The 16,887-nt window shown below is 43.9% G+C and overlaps 1 protein-coding gene across 1 annotated transcript; it reads right to left on the bottom strand.

The window, feature by feature from the left end:
- Positions 1–11,192: 11,192 nt before the first annotated feature.
- On the bottom strand, positions 11,193–13,892 carry LOC133918874 (beta-1,2-xylosyltransferease XAX1-like). Its single transcript, XM_062362973.1, has 3 exons — positions 13,389–13,892; positions 12,988–13,290; positions 11,193–12,719 (listed from the first exon to the last, which is right to left on the bottom strand). Exons 1-3 carry the CDS (start codon positions 13,588–13,590, stop codon positions 11,488–11,490), a joined length of 1,737 nt encoding a protein of 578 aa, XP_062218957.1. The 5' UTR covers positions 13,591–13,892; the 3' UTR covers positions 11,193–11,487.
- Positions 13,893–16,887: the final 2,995 nt, after the last annotated feature.

Raw genomic sequence — 16,887 nt, forward strand, 5'->3', positions numbered from 1 at the left:
ATGATGCATCCGTGAAGAAGCTCTTCATAATACATCACCCACGCAAACAAAGATCCAAATCATTACAAAGCACACCACCAACTCAACTCCCTAACTAACATGCTATTCTAACAACTCAAAATATCTAAAGGGGTAACCTCCTAAACAAACTCATAACTCTAACAAAATCTCAGGGTGCTGGTGCTGGACGACGATGGCCTGAAGATGGTGTGGGGAGCGTGGAGTCTCTTCCTCTGACTCGGAGTCAGAAGAAGTCTCCCAACAATTCGGGTGATGACGCTTCTTGTTGCGTAGCTCACTCTGCGCCTAAGCTATCTTGCCTCTGACACACTGTAGCTCCTCGGTGGTATGATCCAACTCACGACTCAGCTCCAAAGCCATGGTTGTCTGCTCTCTAAGCCTTGTAGTGCCTTCTATGATGACGACTGTAGCAGTGGTGTCGGTGTAGCCACTGATACGCTGAGGGTAATGTCACACCCGATTTTAATGGACAAAACCAAGTGCGGCTTATGTGTGCCCGGAAAGTTTAACACACATAAGAACGTCATAGGTGAAGTAGCAAAAGAAATACTTTAATTAAATAAATGTTCACTTCTTACAAATAAAAGACTTCACCTAAACAACCTCAAATATTAAACTAAACGATAGCATCTAAACGACGGCAGTGGGACGAAAACATTGGCGACCAAACACTCCATAGGCACCGACTGGAAGACACGCTCCGTAGAACACCAGGTCATCATATTAGAAATCTTCAAAGTCTTCCACTAAGCAGCATATATTTTTGTAGGAGAGAGCAAGGGTGAGCACATAGAGTACTCAGCAAGTGTGGAAAAGTAATGAAATGCAGGCTTATATCAAGAATAGGCTAACACATGGTATATTTGCGTAAATGCGAGTAATGAAAACACATTTGGACTCAAAAGTATTAAGCAATTATTAAATGAATGTAACCCAAACAGTCCAACATCTAGCATACAAGGCTCCCCACCCTGCATACCATAACCGTCTAGTACTCCCTGTACCATAACCTAAGCCACAACCATCTAGTACTCCCTGTACCAGAACCATAACCATTTACCCTCTAATCATGTGAGGATCCAAGTCTCTCATATCCGTGAGCACGGCTGTTATAACAGTTTTACATTCTGCAGAGGTTGTCCAGCTTTCCCCACGAGTCAGTGAATTCCATGTTGCCGTGTTCGCGAAACACTTAACACAAGCCAGTGGTGTGCTGCCAAGAATCACTGCATGATATTTGCACTAACCAGAGACTAATCCAGTATGTGTCTGCCCACTAGGTTTCACCGCCAGGCTTTACGCAAGCTAAGCTCCTACCTAGAAGCCCCCTTTTGTGCTGATCCAACATACAATGGATAGACTCTAATCAGTATGTCACGCCTTACCCATATCAGCCTCGTGGTTGGTATGTTACTTCTTGGGTTGTCGCTCCACGAACCGGTCCTTACTTATGTTACTTGAGCAAACACTAAACTAACATCATAACCTTGACAACCATCAAAACTACTTTGCTCAAGGCCTAAGGTTCCATGTTGCTAGACCATTAACAAATTAACAACCGTTATTGCATATGTTCATTAGTCAAGATTATGACACTTCTCAGTATCCCAAAAAACATGGTTAAGCAATCTACCCATAAAAGACACCTAACCATAAACCATCTAGGTTCCAAGGGATGATAAGGGAAAATCTAGGGAAAACCCTAACATAGGTGACTACCCATCATATTGACACTGCATGCAATTTTGTAAAACAAAACATTTAAAAACATAGGTTCAAGATGATCAAGGATATTTTCCTTCTTCCCAATGCTGCTCAGTGTCCTCGAACTGCTCCGGAACGTTATCGACTAATCGCGAGAACTATCGACAAACAACACAAAGGAAACACTAAGAACAACATACCAAACATCATTAAAATACTTTAAAAACACTATAGTTGGATCGGGATGATTTTAGAAACATTTAGACACAAGAATCTCCTAAATCGGAGTTAATATGAAAAGAGAACATCTTTCGGGAGATGAATTAGACTGAAAAGGAAAAACTAGTTTACTGGAGTTATCTTCCTATAGGAAAAGAGTTTATTGCGCAATCACTGCGTCAAGCTTAAAACATCATTGCACAGAATTCAAGAAGTGTAGGACAGACTAAACTTCACTAACTAGGCTAAGGAGAATGATGTGGTGCTGACTTGGCATGCTATGCAAATAACATCTTGGATTAAAGAAGGGATACGTTGAGATCTAATATCGACCACCTATGATGGATCAAAAAGGCTGAAGGTTGCACTTCTAGGTTAAGGTTACTACTGGTGACTCTATGTAGCGGTGATGGTTCGGGTTTCGTCGAAGATGGTGATCGGGCATGTGCTCACAGATATCGATGTCGGCTTCAGTGGTGTTTCAGTGAAATGAGGGAAGCATGGCGTAGAATGCGGAAAGACAAACTTAGTTGTATGGTTGGTTTTGGAAGGGGTCATCCGAGGTAGCAGCAAAACAACGATGACTGCTTCTAGGTTTCGTGGTGACCGCGAACAGATGCAAGAATGAAGACGCTCGCATTCTAGGAGATTGGCTATGAAATTTGAGAAACCATTTGAATAGAGATGTTCATATATCCCGGTAACACAATGCTATGGTATAGGTTTTGGTAGATCATCCACTGAGAGGAAGAATGATCAACGGAGATGAGACGGGTGATGGATGCGACATGCTGTGGCTGGCAATGGCGTCCTGGTCGTGTCGCTGCACAAACGGGGATGGGCTCCTAGGGACATGTAGGAGACTCCATGGGACATGCCGTAACGTAGTTGGTGCATCCATACGGCTTTTGGATTGACGGAGAACGCGAATGCAAATCCAGTGCGCGCGCAGAACACGTCCAGAAACCGGACAATGGGTATGTCTATCTTGATTACGGTGACTTGGCTACTCTACTAGCCGAACCGGTTGGTGAGAGCGTGAGGAACATGCACCAGTGAAAGGGCTTGGTGATTTGACCTCTGGTCAGTCGGGAACATCGATGCCAATCAGCTACAGTGTAGCTATCTCGCGGCTGTCCGCGACGGCGATGACCATGGCGGCGTAGATCGGGCTTTGACCAGGGCTAGGGCTTGGCTAGGGACTTAGTATGATGTTAAAACAGTAGTAACGGAGGAGAAGAAGGGATCCTCACATTGCTTTGATGGTCGAGGAAGAAGGATTCACGGAGAAGACGACGTAGCGCATCACGGGGGGCGGCGGCGGCGGCAGCTCCGGCGAACTGCGGCGCTCCGGCGACGCACGGGCAGGGCAGCAGCGACTTCTAGGGCTTGGGAGGCATGGAATAGGTGTAGGAGAGGGCGTGCAACTCATATATATAGTGCTAGGGGCGGCTGGTTGAGGTGGAGTCCAAACCGAACGGGAATCGGATTCGAGTTCGAGTCGGTTACGATTTCCTTTTTCGCAGCTCTCTATTCTGAGGATGATATCTCTATCGTCCGGACTCCAAATTGGACGTTTCTTAATTCTAAATTGTAGTACTAAAAAATATCTACAACGTTTGTAGTAATTGGAAATTCTGAAAATGTCATCTTCATTTTCAAAAATACATCACAAGATAAACTGTTTGAACTCGGACTTATCTGCGCAACACTGATTTCGGGGGCCATAACTCCTAGCTCCATTATCCAAAAGAGGACTTCCATAGGTTCAAATCAAAGCTCTCGACGAGACCTACAACTTTGGTATTGTCAAGATTTGCATTTTATGCTGTTTTGAACTCTGAAACGTTATGGAAAGATGAGGTTGTCCAGGACTCCGCAAAAATTTATGGATCCTTTATTAGGCCTTCTAGAAGACTTGACTAAGGGTTTGGACTTGTGCAAGATTAAGCCCAAAGACACTTTAGATATATCTAGGGTTTAGAAAAGAAACTTTTGCAAAAAAATTTGAATAGGGTTTGAATTTGAATTGAGTTTGGAGTGAATTTAAGAGAAACGAAAAAGATGAGGTTGAACAAGAATAGGAGTAGATAAGGAATTTGAATTTGGATTTGGGTAGAATTTGAGAAAGAGGAGAGATTGATTTTAAACAACAATTTGGATAAGATTTGAATTGATCTGGAGAAAGATCAGGTATGATCAAGGATTGAATAGATGATGAATTCAAAGACTTTGAATTCCAACCATTAAGATCCTTAACTTATTCACTACTGAGTTTTGTAAAAATCTTTTCAAAATCTTTTTCACTCAAAACACCAAAGAGAAAGAAAAAGAAAACAGAACTCTAATGCATTTATCTGGCTCCTAACAAAACTCAGCATGCAATACACAGAAAATAATAACCTATATTGATCGATTGATTAAGAAAATAGGTTTTAAACCTATACTACTGGTGAAGCTATTCAATAATCTTAGAAAAGTTTAGAAATTTGAGAATCTGAAAATCAGGGTGTTACAGGTAATTGTTGAACTAAGTGAAAATCAGGTCATCGCTATGGCGGTGACAAAGGACTAGAAGGGCTTAGCGTGCGGCGTCATGAATTCCAACCTCGAAGGTAGCTCTTGGTGAGATGGCGTAGTGGATGCTCATCACTTTCGTAGGCTCCATGCTCTGGTAGTGAGCCGTAGATCACCACTTCAATTTTCCACTCAGGAGGAACATCGGCATACTCAGTCTTTACTTCTGCATACTCAAGTGCCTTCTCGGATCCCAGACTGTGAAATATCTCTCAAAGCTTAGCGGGGAACCATCCTGCGCGGCGTCCATCGGAGTGGTAGATACAACTCCAACGCTGAACATGGGGTGGTTGCGGTCTTGCAAAAGCCATAGCACGGGTCAGGGTCAACAATCGAGCAGAGAGACGACCACCAGTGCTCTTGCGGGTCTGGGCCATCTATAACATTTTGAAAAGTATAGGGAGAGTCAGTAACAGGGTTTAAACAGAATAAACCAAGAAAAGCACAGAAAAGCCAAGGTAGAGTTTTTTTGAAAATAGTTTTCTTAACAAAAATAATCCTTAAGACTCGACCATTCTAACTAGGCTCGTATCCTACGGTCAACACAGCTCTGATAACACCTCTTTCACACCTGGTTTTATAAAGGAACAAAACCATATGCAAACCACATGTATGCCAGGATCAAGTTTGATACATGCAGCGAGTTCATCAGTGTATCACATACAATGCCTTTATTACAACGTTTAACTTAAACAAAATAGATAGACCTCAAAGTTTTTTATTAAAGCACACAAATTAAACACAGCAAAGCTCCTATCTTCCACAGGCAATTGACTGGGGGATCCACCAGCCTAGCAATCTTCATCTTCATCGATGTAGAAGTCCGACTCTCCTTCAATGTCTCCATTGTCTGAGCAGCAGTTTGATACACATTTGGATAGAAATAGCAAGTGTGAGTATCGTACTCTGCAAGTGTGAAAAATATATGACATGCAAGCTTGATCAAAGGAATAGGCTATAACAGGTAAATTTGCATAAATGCCAACTATGCTATCGTGAAAAGAGTTATAAAAGCATTCTATTTAACCATTTGATTCATCACTAGACTACCAACTCCAAGGAACATCTCCACATGTTTCCCAAGTACCTGTATTTCACATCAGGCTCCCAAACCAACCAACTTAATACCCATCACAAGTAACCAAGAACCATCCTCTGACATTTACCCTTCACAGGTAACCAACCAAAACAACTAAACCAAACCAACTAATCATGTGAGGATTCAAGTCTCTCATGACTGTGAGCACGACTGATATATCAGATTGTACACTCTACAGAGATTGTCCAGCTTTCCTCATGAGTCATGATTTCCTTGTTGCCGTGTTGTGCAAACACTTAACACACGCTAGTGATGTATAACCCGAAGATCACTACAAGGTTGTTACAAAGCATCCTCCTAAAAAGAATAAGCCCGCTAAGGTTTCATCGTTGTCAAAGTAGAGTGATACCACCCAGAAGCCCCCTCATGCGCCTTGTAGCTTCGGAAAGAATCACTCTTCCCTTCCACTACACCAACAATGGCTCTCTTTGCTGAGGATCCGCTAATTACTAAGCCAGGTTGTACCCATATAAGCCTCTTGGATGGACGATAATTCTTAAGTTGTAACTCCATGAACCGGTCCTTAAGACACCGAGAAAACACTACCACCCACCAAAGTGCTTCACAAACTTGTGCCTCACGCACCATCATCAACCAACCTTCTGCTCGACATCCCTAAGTTCCATGTTTCCACACAAGTTACCATAATTCCCAACTCATAGTTGCTTAGTTCATTAATCATGTTTAACTGATAATCCATCCATACCCTTGTGCAAAGCTAAACATTAACTATCATAAACCACTATTGATAGCTATGTGATAAGGAATATATGGAATATGGTACTATAAGTAAATGAGATTCAATATTAATAGCATGCATGTTTAAAATAAGAACGCATCCGAAAACCGGGATCAAAATGTTCAAGGATACTTGCCTCTTCCAACTTGCTGCTCAGACTCTTCAAAGGCTTAGTCCTGGAGATTCTCGAACTGCTCTTCGTTTGCTCATGGAACACACCGGAAAAGCACACACAAAACTAGATAAGAATAGTATACGAAACAATAGCTAACATCTATGAAAAGGGTACTAAAAGATAGTACATGCTGCTACGAATGCGAGAGCGCAAAAATCACCTTAAATGGAGCTAAAATGAGAAATTTATGCTAAAAACAAGTTCAGGGTTAACTCTGAAAAAGAAAAGAACCTATTTTGAATTAAATAGAAAGTTTAGGGGCCTTTTTGTAAAAAAGAGGGACCTATTTGTAACTATGGGAAAGTTTAGGTACTAAGATGTAAAAAGACAGGGCCTTTTGGTAAATTTAGAAAACTCCCCGGCTTTATTACAAAATTGTCATTTTTCTCCAATTAAAAGAAATTAGAATTGACTGGGTAAATAGATGACTGACGTGGCTAGTAACTGGGCTAACACGTCGTCAAAACGGCTGATGGGGCTTCTGAGGCGGACGATTACGTGGCTACCACGTCGGACCGGGGCGATGGACCATGCACACCGGTGCGATGGACCGGGCGGGCGGAGGAGGCCATGGGTCCACAGTGGACCGAGCTCGTTCCCATTCAACCAGATCCGATTTGGGCCGCTCGGATCGAATCAGACGGCTGAGGGCGAAAGGGCTTCGACCGGTTGATGGCGCGGTGGCAAACTCGCCGACGAGGACGAAAACCTCATCGCCGAGCACAGAGAACAACAGGGAGCAACGAAAAACGTGCCTAGGGGTACGGGGAACCTGTTTGAAGGCTCGCGAAGGAAGTTGGCGGCGATGGAGGAGGCAGCGGCGTACTAGTCTTAGTCGACAGCGGTGTTCCGGTGGCGGAGAGGCGACAAACAGCGCCGGAATCGACTCCCTACAGGAACACGATCCCGAGGATGTGCTCAGATGCGGCAAAAGGCGGTGGGTTTCGGCCGGCGGCGAGCTTGGCCGAGCGGCAACAATGGCGACGGTGGAGGCTCGGTGTGGGGCGAAGACAGATGAAACCGGGGGGGGGGGGCACTTTATATAGGCGGGAGAACACGTAGGGCATTCAGATTTGGTTAGGTTGGTTGGGATTTGGGCTCGAAGAGGCAATGCATGGCGTCGGGTTCGTCTCGTACTCGACCGGTGTAGCGTGAGGAAGGAGACGGCGCACGCGAGCGTCTTGCAAGGGAGAAAGTGGCTTCGGTCAGAGGCGCCAACAGGGCGAGTGACAGCAACGGCTCGCTGGGCCTGGCCTTCGGCCAGCCCAGGTGGAAGGGAAGGCGGAGAGGAGACTGAGCTTGGCTCGAGAAGAGAAAAGAAAAGATGGGCTGAAGAAGGGAGTTAGGTCGATTGGAGAAAAATTAATTTTTCTTTTATGAAACATTTTCAAACTTTTTAAAAAAAATCAAACGGGTCAACTCGGGGTTTTCAAAAATTCTTTTTCACACCCTAAAACCCTAATGCACCTATACTCAACATGAATGCAATACAAAAATTTAACCTAGGGCAAAATTAAATTTATTTTTAAAAAATTGATTTTAACTTAATCTGTTGATTTAAACCCTAATTAAATTCTAGCAAATTTTTAGAGAATTAAAAAATTAAAAACCAGGGTGGTACATTTACGGGGAAATAGGAGGTGAATTGTGGTGTTTTATGTGGGTCAACACACCTTGACATATATGGCGTGCAATGCACCTTTGCAGGTGTTATATTACCTTTTGACTTACTGCAAACAAATGTGAGGTTGGTGTTGAGAGCACTCGGTACCTTGGGCAGACATCACGTATGTTCTAAGCAAAGAAGTTGTTTGCTAGCTTTCCAGGACCAGCACTGGTTGCATAAACTACATTTTTCCTTGTGCAAGAATGGCACATCATTCTTCTTTGCAAAGGTTGGACACGCCTTACTCCATTTCTCTTTCACCTCTCCTCTTTTTAAATAGAGAGAAAACATAGAAGAACATGACATCTTCCAATGTTTGCATTGTTCTCCCGTTTCTATTGGTTCTCTTGGCTTATCGGGGAAATATATATTGTGGTCCGCACAATCTCACACCATTCATGTATTGCAAAAGAACAAATCAAGAACATTTGGACATGGAACAATTTGCAGTACATCCAGTAACGTCGCAATCTGATGCATACATCAGGGTAACGAGGAAGTAGTTATCCGCCTACTCCAACACTGTTCTATTGTAGTAGGACTGTAGCAAGCGAAGGAAAACCATTTGTTCGTTAAAGAACTCGGCAGCTGGTTTCTTTGCTATATACAATTTTAAGCCCTATTTGGAACACGGGATTTTTTCCCCCGAATCGTGTTAAAATGGAATTGATTCACATGAAATTCTTACATTTCAAATAGAGTTTTACTAGAAGAAAAGAAATACACCAAAACAATCGCTGAAGGGGACTTCTTTAATAATAAGAAATCTTCATGTGACTAGTGGTTCGAATGCCAGAAACAACAGGAACATGTGAGTACGCAAAAGTGACAGCAGAGGATACAAATCGGCAAAAATTCAAAATTAGATAACATACGTGACTGTATTTACTAAAATAGACAATATGTCAACGTATTTACAATTTTAGCATCTGTATTCGGCACACTGTAGCACCATTTTCGGCATACGATGTGTCGAAAATGGTACTGTAGCACCGTATTCAGCGCATGGTATACCGAATACGGTGCTCGCACCACACCCCGAAAATGAACAGTACCGCGCGTGAACAGTAACAGCAGTGCGTTTGAATTTCGTTTTTCCTCTTTTTCAAAACGGTGGTCTTCTGTTACTCCAAAAATGTTAAAACTTTGTTTACATATTTCATAATCCATGTGTAATCTATTTTAATTGGATTCACCAAAAAATCCTTTGTATATTTAAAACTAAAATTCTCCAAAAAAAACTACTTTTATAACTTGTAATAAGTTTTAGTGTCTCAAATAAATTCCCAAAAATCTAGAAAAATTCGCTAATATTCTTATTATGTGATGGACTAATTTCTAAAATTATTTTCAGCCCTAATTTATATGATGAAAAAGTGAGTTCGTTTGTAATGCTTCATTTACATGAAATGATAAAAATACATATAAATGAAGCATTACAAAAGAACTCACTTTTTCATCATATAAACTAGGGCTGAAAATAACTTTAGAAATTAGTCCATCACATAAAAAGAATATTAGTGAATTTTTCTAGATTTTTCGGAATTTATTTGAGACACTAAAAATTATTACAAGTTATAAAAGTAGTCTTTTTTGGAGAATTTTAGTTTTAAATATACAAAGGATTTTTCGGTGAATCCAATTAAAATGGGTTGCACATGGATTATGGAATATGTAAAAAAAGTTTTAATATTTTTGGAGCAACAGAAGACTACTGTTTTGAAAAAGAGGAAAAAGAAATTCAAACGCACTGCTGTTACTGTTCACGCGCGGTACTGTTCATTTTCGGAGTATGGTGCGCGAAGATGGTACTGTAGCACCGTATTCGGTATACCGTCCGCCGAATACGGTGCTACAGTACCGTTTTTAGCACACCGTGTATTCAAAACGGTCTACAGTGCCATATTCGGCACACGGTGTATCGAATACGGATACTAAAATTGTAAATACGCTGACATGTTTTCTATTTCGGTAAATACAATCGCGTATGTTGTTTAATTTTGGATTTTTGCCATACAAATCTGGTCATGGCAACACGTATGCTTCTTAGCTTGGGAAACTCATGATGAGTTTTTATGAAGTAGTTGCTGGACCGTGCTCTCTTTATTCATGTGTGCGGCGCACGGATAACTGGACGTACGTGCAGATCCTTCGCATGCGTACGGTTGCGCACAAAAACAGAAAAACGCAAAGATAACGAATGCTCTCTTGCCTGCATATGCTTATGCACAAAAGAAAATTATTAAAAGAGGTCTGTAGGTAAGAGCTTGTTTTTTCCCCTCTTCCCTGTGAATTGCAAGAGAAAGAAAGGTACCCTGCAACTTTTTGCAGGTAGGTCCATGGGCATTACTCATTCTCCCTCGCTCAGCTTTCTTGCCCAGCCGGTTAGCTGTCCCAGCTTTCATTATTGGCAGCTTAGACACTTGACCTGTACAAAGGGTGTTTACACAAAGCATCGCTGCTTTGTTTCCCTTTCATCAGTACATCCACGCTAGCTAGAAACCTCCTCGGAGCCCTGGTGCTCAGCTCAGATCTGGGGAACCCAGAAGGTGAGAAGCCTCAGGAATCGGTAGTACTCGACTAACCCATCGAGACGAGTCAGAGTCACTGCCAGAGCTAAGGGCATGGAAAGCAACGGCGAGGAATCGCCCACGTCGCTGCATCATTCCTGGAACCTTTGTTAGCTTTAGCAGGGCAGGGCCGGACGGCGCCAGCTATGCTGCAACATCTGTCCAGTCCAGACAACCCGAAAACTTTACCAAAAATGAGAGGGTTAATGGTCAACCTTGAGGACTACTTTGGACTGTTGTACTACACCGCTTTGTGTGGTGGCCAACTTTGGACCGTAATACTACAGTAGATCCATCACAGAGGCAACCATGCTCCCTAGTTCTCCCGGTTCAAAAGGACCAAATTTGGCTCAGTTAACTTATGGACAATATGATCGTTACATATTTTCTAGAAGGAAAAAACTGTTCAATAGAATGCCAAATGAAGTAAAAGACAGAAAAAGAGATAACATTTTTGTGTGTAGTGTGGTGCACAATCCAAATTGTTACAAACCAAAAGACAACGACCGACCAACCAACCAATTACCAATTTGAAGCCGCCCCATTCGATCTATCAAGGAAAAGATCCTTCCCTTTCTTTCTAATCCTAGCAACAGTAGTAGTAGCCTCCTCAGTTCTTCCCCTTTTGAGTTCGTCTGTGCGTGTTCTTATGTGCTGCTGGTGTGAATTGGCTGCCGCTCGTGATTCGTGGTGACTCATGAGCCTGGAGCTGAATTCCTACTCCTGTAGCTTGTCGAGCGCCTGAAGCAGGAATGGCCGGAATCTGTTGAGGTTGACGCTGACGTCCTGCTTCATGACGATCTCCGCGAGCGCCTGCCACCCCCGCGCGTGGATGGCCATGGGGTCCTTGAATATCATGTGCTCCCGTGGGTACTTGTCCTTGAGGCTCGTCTCCTCCTCGCCAACATAGTACTCCAGGTACCGGAGCTGCATGTCCCGCGCCGGCCGGCCGTAGAAGTTGGTCGCCATCCAGTCCATCTTGCCCCACGGCACGATCTGCACCACCACCGCCTTCGTAGGGAGGAAGATCTGGTTCGTCAGCCCCGCGCCGTGCACCGCCAGGAGCACATCCGCCGAGTTCACCAGCGCCGCGAACGCCGGAACGTCCGCGCCCGCCTCCGCCACCGTCACGTTGAACCCCAGCTCTGACGCCGCCGCGGCCACCTCGTCCAGGTTCAGCAGCTTGCGCGTTCCCGCCCGGGAGATGATCAGCATCCGGGGCCTCATGCCGGGCTCCTCCCCGAGAACGGCGGGCCGGTCGCGCGGCAGCGCCAGAGCGTCACGGACGAAGCGATTGTAGTCTACCATGGTGTAGTTGCGGGGATTGCGGGTCGGGTGCGGGGAGAGAATGAGGTCGCGGTCGCGGTACAGGCCCACGAACCCATGCGGGAAGCAGTGCACGTCGGCGTCCTCGTCGAAGTTGATCACATCGTAATTGGAGAGCTTCCGCAGCACAGGTGTGTACTTCTGCACCCACCACGGCTTGTAGTTGGTGATCAGCAGCTGGACCTCGCCCTTGAGGTGCGCTGTCGTCAGGAACACCGGGATCATCACGTCCGTCATGTCGTGGAAGAAGTTGTCCGTGTAGCCGGCGACGGAGAACACCACCGCGGGGACGCGGTGCAGCTTCGTGCACTTGGGCGCCACCGCCGCGGAGGGGACGGACTTGACTGTGACCTCCACCACGGCTGGGAGGAGAAAGTCGTCCTTGCGGGCGTAGGGGCGGAGCCGCTTCTCGGCGCTCTCGTCGAAGCCGCCGGCGCCGGAGGGGTTCACGAGGTACATGGTCTTCTGCTTGGGGCTGACCCGGATGTCGCCGAAGAGCTCGCACACGGTCGGCCGCGCGTACGGGAAGCCCTCGTCGACGCCATTCTCGTCGCACGTCATCTTGCCTTCGCCCGCCGCCGCCGCGCCGCCATTGCTCTGCTTCTCCTTCCTCTCCTTAGCAGCTGAAGTAACCAATGAAACGCATCAGATCTAGCGCATCTCCATCTACCCCTACCCAAATTAATAGTTTCAGCAAGTGGGCATTGTGGTGGGCGCACCAATTTTGCCAAGATTGTCAAGTACAGAGCTTTAATTTCCTGGGAGAATGCAGTAAAAGAAGAGCGCAGTAGAAGAAGAGCACGCACGGGGCCCCGGGTTCCTTCGCTCTGCTTTCCATTTAAAGTTCCGCAAGGAAAAAAAAAGAGAAGAGAAAGAGGCGAGATTCGTTACATGGCTTCGGCTCCGAGGTCGCCGCCGCATTCTCCCCGTCGTCCTTTCTCGTAAACGCCTCAGGCAAACCAGGCTCTTCAGACCCCGCCGCCGCGGCCATCTCGTTTCTCGTGACAGCTTGCGGCAGGCCAGGCTCTTCGGACGCTGCCGCCTCCGGCAGATCGACGCGATCCACGGCGTTACCGTTCTTGCCGCCACCAGCCAGTGTTTCTTGCGGCGGGATGGCCTCCGTCTCTGGCACGGACGGCTTCGACGACGGCGGCGGCGAGTTCTGCATCAGGGAGGATGTGTTGGCCGTGCTGGCTGAGGACGAATCGAACAGTACCAATTAGATTAGTCAGGAAGCTCGGGGATTGATCGAATCGAATGTGTAGCTAGACTGGATTGGAATTAGTACGCACCGAATACAGGGGAGTAGATTGCGAAGAGCTTGGCGAGGGAGACGTAGGTGAGCAGCGCGAGGCAGCAGCCGGCGACGAGGCCGACGCCGAGCTTCTTTGGCTCGATCTTGGATGTGAGGCCCCTCATCAGCCGCGGCGGCAGCCTCCGCTCGCCGCCGCCGCCAGGCAGCTTCGACGGCCGCGAGTATGCCGAGGACGTCATATCAGACCCTGCAGCAGCAACTCAAAGATCCACTGATACAATGCTACGCTATGTGGACTCTCTCTCCAATTACTCAAGCAGACGAGAGAGAGAGAGAGGTAGAGTAGGGGGCCGGGGGAAGAAGAGGAAGAGGACGAGGAGCCAAGGAGAAGATGGAGAATCGCTGAGGCGGAAGCATTTGTAGCAGTAAAGCTGGTGGTGCGATTAATTTGATGATTTGTTGGGGAAAGATTTTTTTTGTTATATTTGGAGCTTATTCGGCAGGGTGGGATGGGCTGTGCTCTTGTCTCGTGTCGTGTTGACGTGTAGTAGGTTGCTTCCTACTTTGACGATCCGGGACTGCAACGCGCACAAACTTAGACTGCTCACCTAATTCCTTTCTTTTTTTTTTCTTTTTTGTCATGTGCCCACTTAATTTCTTCTCTTCCCTACATGCGGCTCTTTTTTTCTTATTTGTTTGGACTCCAATTCGTTTCTTCTGTTTATTACACGTACTCTATCCGACGATAAATATTTGCTATTTTAGACAACATTATGTTAATCTTGTAAAACATTAATTATTAATAACTTTTTAGTATTTAGTTAGGAAAAATGAATGTCCTATATGTAGAATTATCTTGAAAAACAATTTCATAATCTCATAAACTTATTAAAATTTCTAAACATATTTTATTAAAAATAGTAATCAAAGATATATATTAGATATTAAAATTTATAAATCTTCTTTTAAAGATCGTATCATGTCCAAAACGTTAAGTATTCTTAACCGAACGAGTAAATAAATGTAGTAAATAAGGGCCTTTTGTCAGGAGGGTGGGTCACGTGTATATGATTTAGGTTAAATATGTACAAAATTTAAAAATTCATTTGATTTAAATCTTAAATCTTTTCAGATTAATTCTCCTCATCCAAATAGAGATTAAATGGTGCAATGCAATTGGTGGCTTCCACTTAATAATACATGAGCATCGCAACCTCACTAGTATGTGATAGGGGCAGTGATGAAGATGAATATCCACCCTCAGTAAAAATTAGGTATTGTCACTTTTGGGGCCCATTTTTGTATTCCATATAATTGTAATCAAGCTCCGAAACTATCCTGGGTATGGTGAAGATATAAAAAGAGTAGTATTCCTATTTATTTTGATATTCTAAACATATCAAATCAATTAGTAAAAAGTTTATCCGGTATAAGGATATAGAAAAGGAGCATCGTAGCACTAATATCCTTCTAAGATTTCTTAATATCTTATTGTATCATTGTTTCGTCAATCATATAATCAGATAAAACTTGTTAAGAATTATATGTGCAATTTTATTTACTCTCTTCATGTTGGTAAGCAATTCCCTAATTTTTCTACTAGTAACCTCACATGTGGGATTCACGTGCCTATACTTAAAGACAAATACCAAATAATTCAGTATGTTAATTCATGTCCATAAGTTGAACATTACAACAAATAACTAACCATAATACATTAACCATCTATATATACTTGATCTGTGGTAAATTGATCTTGCCACGCTTCATTAATTGCACCTAGTGGGAACTATAAAATGTTTAAAACATATTTTAACAAAGTAAAATGATCACATGTTATACTTTGCTATGTGAAATATGAAAAATACTATTGTCGGGTGGAACTTCTGAGAAGAAAAAAAACCTTTATTGTACCTGATGTATCAGTACAAACCAGAAATCAAACATCTAATCCATGCCCTTGCTCTCCTGGAACGCGGACGTCTTTGTTCTTGCATCTGTTCGTGGTCACCACCAAACCTAGAAGCAGTTATCGCTGTTTTGTCGCTACCTCGGATGACCCCTTCCAAAACCAACCATACCGTTGAGTTAGTCTTTCCGCATTCTACGCTATACTTCCCTCGTTTCACTGAAACACCACTAAAGCCGACATCGATGTTTGTGGCCGCGTGCCCGATAGTCATCTCCGATGAAACTCGAATCACCACCGCTACATAGAGTGACCAGTAGTATCCTTAATCTAGAAGCGCAACCTTCGATCTTTTTGATCCATCATAGGTGGTCGATACTAGATCTTAGTGTATCCCTTCTTTAATCCAAGATGTTACTTGCATAGCATGCCAAGTCAGTGCCATATCATTATCCTTAGCCTAGTCAGTGAAGTCTAGTCTGCCCTACACTTCTTGAATCTTGCGTAATGATGTTGTTAAGCCAGACACAGTGATTGTGTGATAAAAACTTTTCCATAGGAAGATAGTTCCAGAAAATCAGTATTTTCTTTCAGTCTAATCCATCTTCCGAAAGCCAGTTCTCTTTTCATCTTAACTCCGATTTAGACGATTCTTGTATCTAAATGTTTCTAAAATCATCCCTATCCAACCATAGTGTTTTTAAAGTGTTTTTGATGATATTTGGTATGTTGTTCTTAGTGTTTGCTTTGTGTTGTTTGTCGATAGTTCTTGCAATTAGTCAATAACGTTCCGGAGCAATTCGAGGGACTTGAAGACCAAGATTTCGACAACACTGAGCAGCATTGGGTAAAAGGCAAGTGTCCTTGATCATTTTGAACCTATGATTTAAACTATTTTGTTTTACAAATTGCATGCAGTGTCTGTCAATATGATGGGTAATCACCTATGTTAGAGTTTTCCCTAGATTTTTCCCTTATGATCCTTTGGAACCTAGATAGTTTATGGTTAGGTATTTTTGGTGGGTAGATTGCTTAGCTATGTTTTTGGGATATTGGGAAATGTCATAATCTTGACTAATGAACATATGCAATATTGGTGGTTAATTTGTTAATGGTCTAGCATCATGGAACCTTAGGTCTTGAGCAAAGTGGTTTTGATGGTTGTCATGGATATGATGTTGGTTTAGTGTTTGCTCAAGTAACCTAAGTAAGGACCTGTTCGTGGAACGATAACCCAAGATATATCGTACCAACCACGAGACCTGGTATGGGACAGGCCTAGCCTATTAATTAGTGGATTCTAGTTTTTTTGCGTGCCAAACAGAAGAGTGGTTGTGTGGAGACGGCAAAGACCAGAACCATTTGGTTAGTGGTATGAGATGTGTAGTGGAAGAGAAGGGTGAAAACTTTCCGGAGCTACAAGGTGCAAAAGGGGACTTCTGGGTGGTGTGAATGCCACTTTGACGGCGGTGAAACCTAGCGGGCATACACATAATGGATGAAACTTTGTAACGGTTTTGAAGTGACTTCCTGGTAACACACCACTAGCGTGTGTTAAGTGTCTAGCTAACACGGCAACATGGAAATCACGACTTGTGGGGAAAGCTGGACAACCTCTGCAGAGTGT

This window comes from Phragmites australis, chromosome 5 (assembly GCF_958298935.1).
Source record: "Phragmites australis chromosome 5, lpPhrAust1.1, whole genome shotgun sequence".
Lineage (NCBI taxonomy): Eukaryota > Viridiplantae > Streptophyta > Magnoliopsida > Poales > Poaceae > Phragmites > Phragmites australis.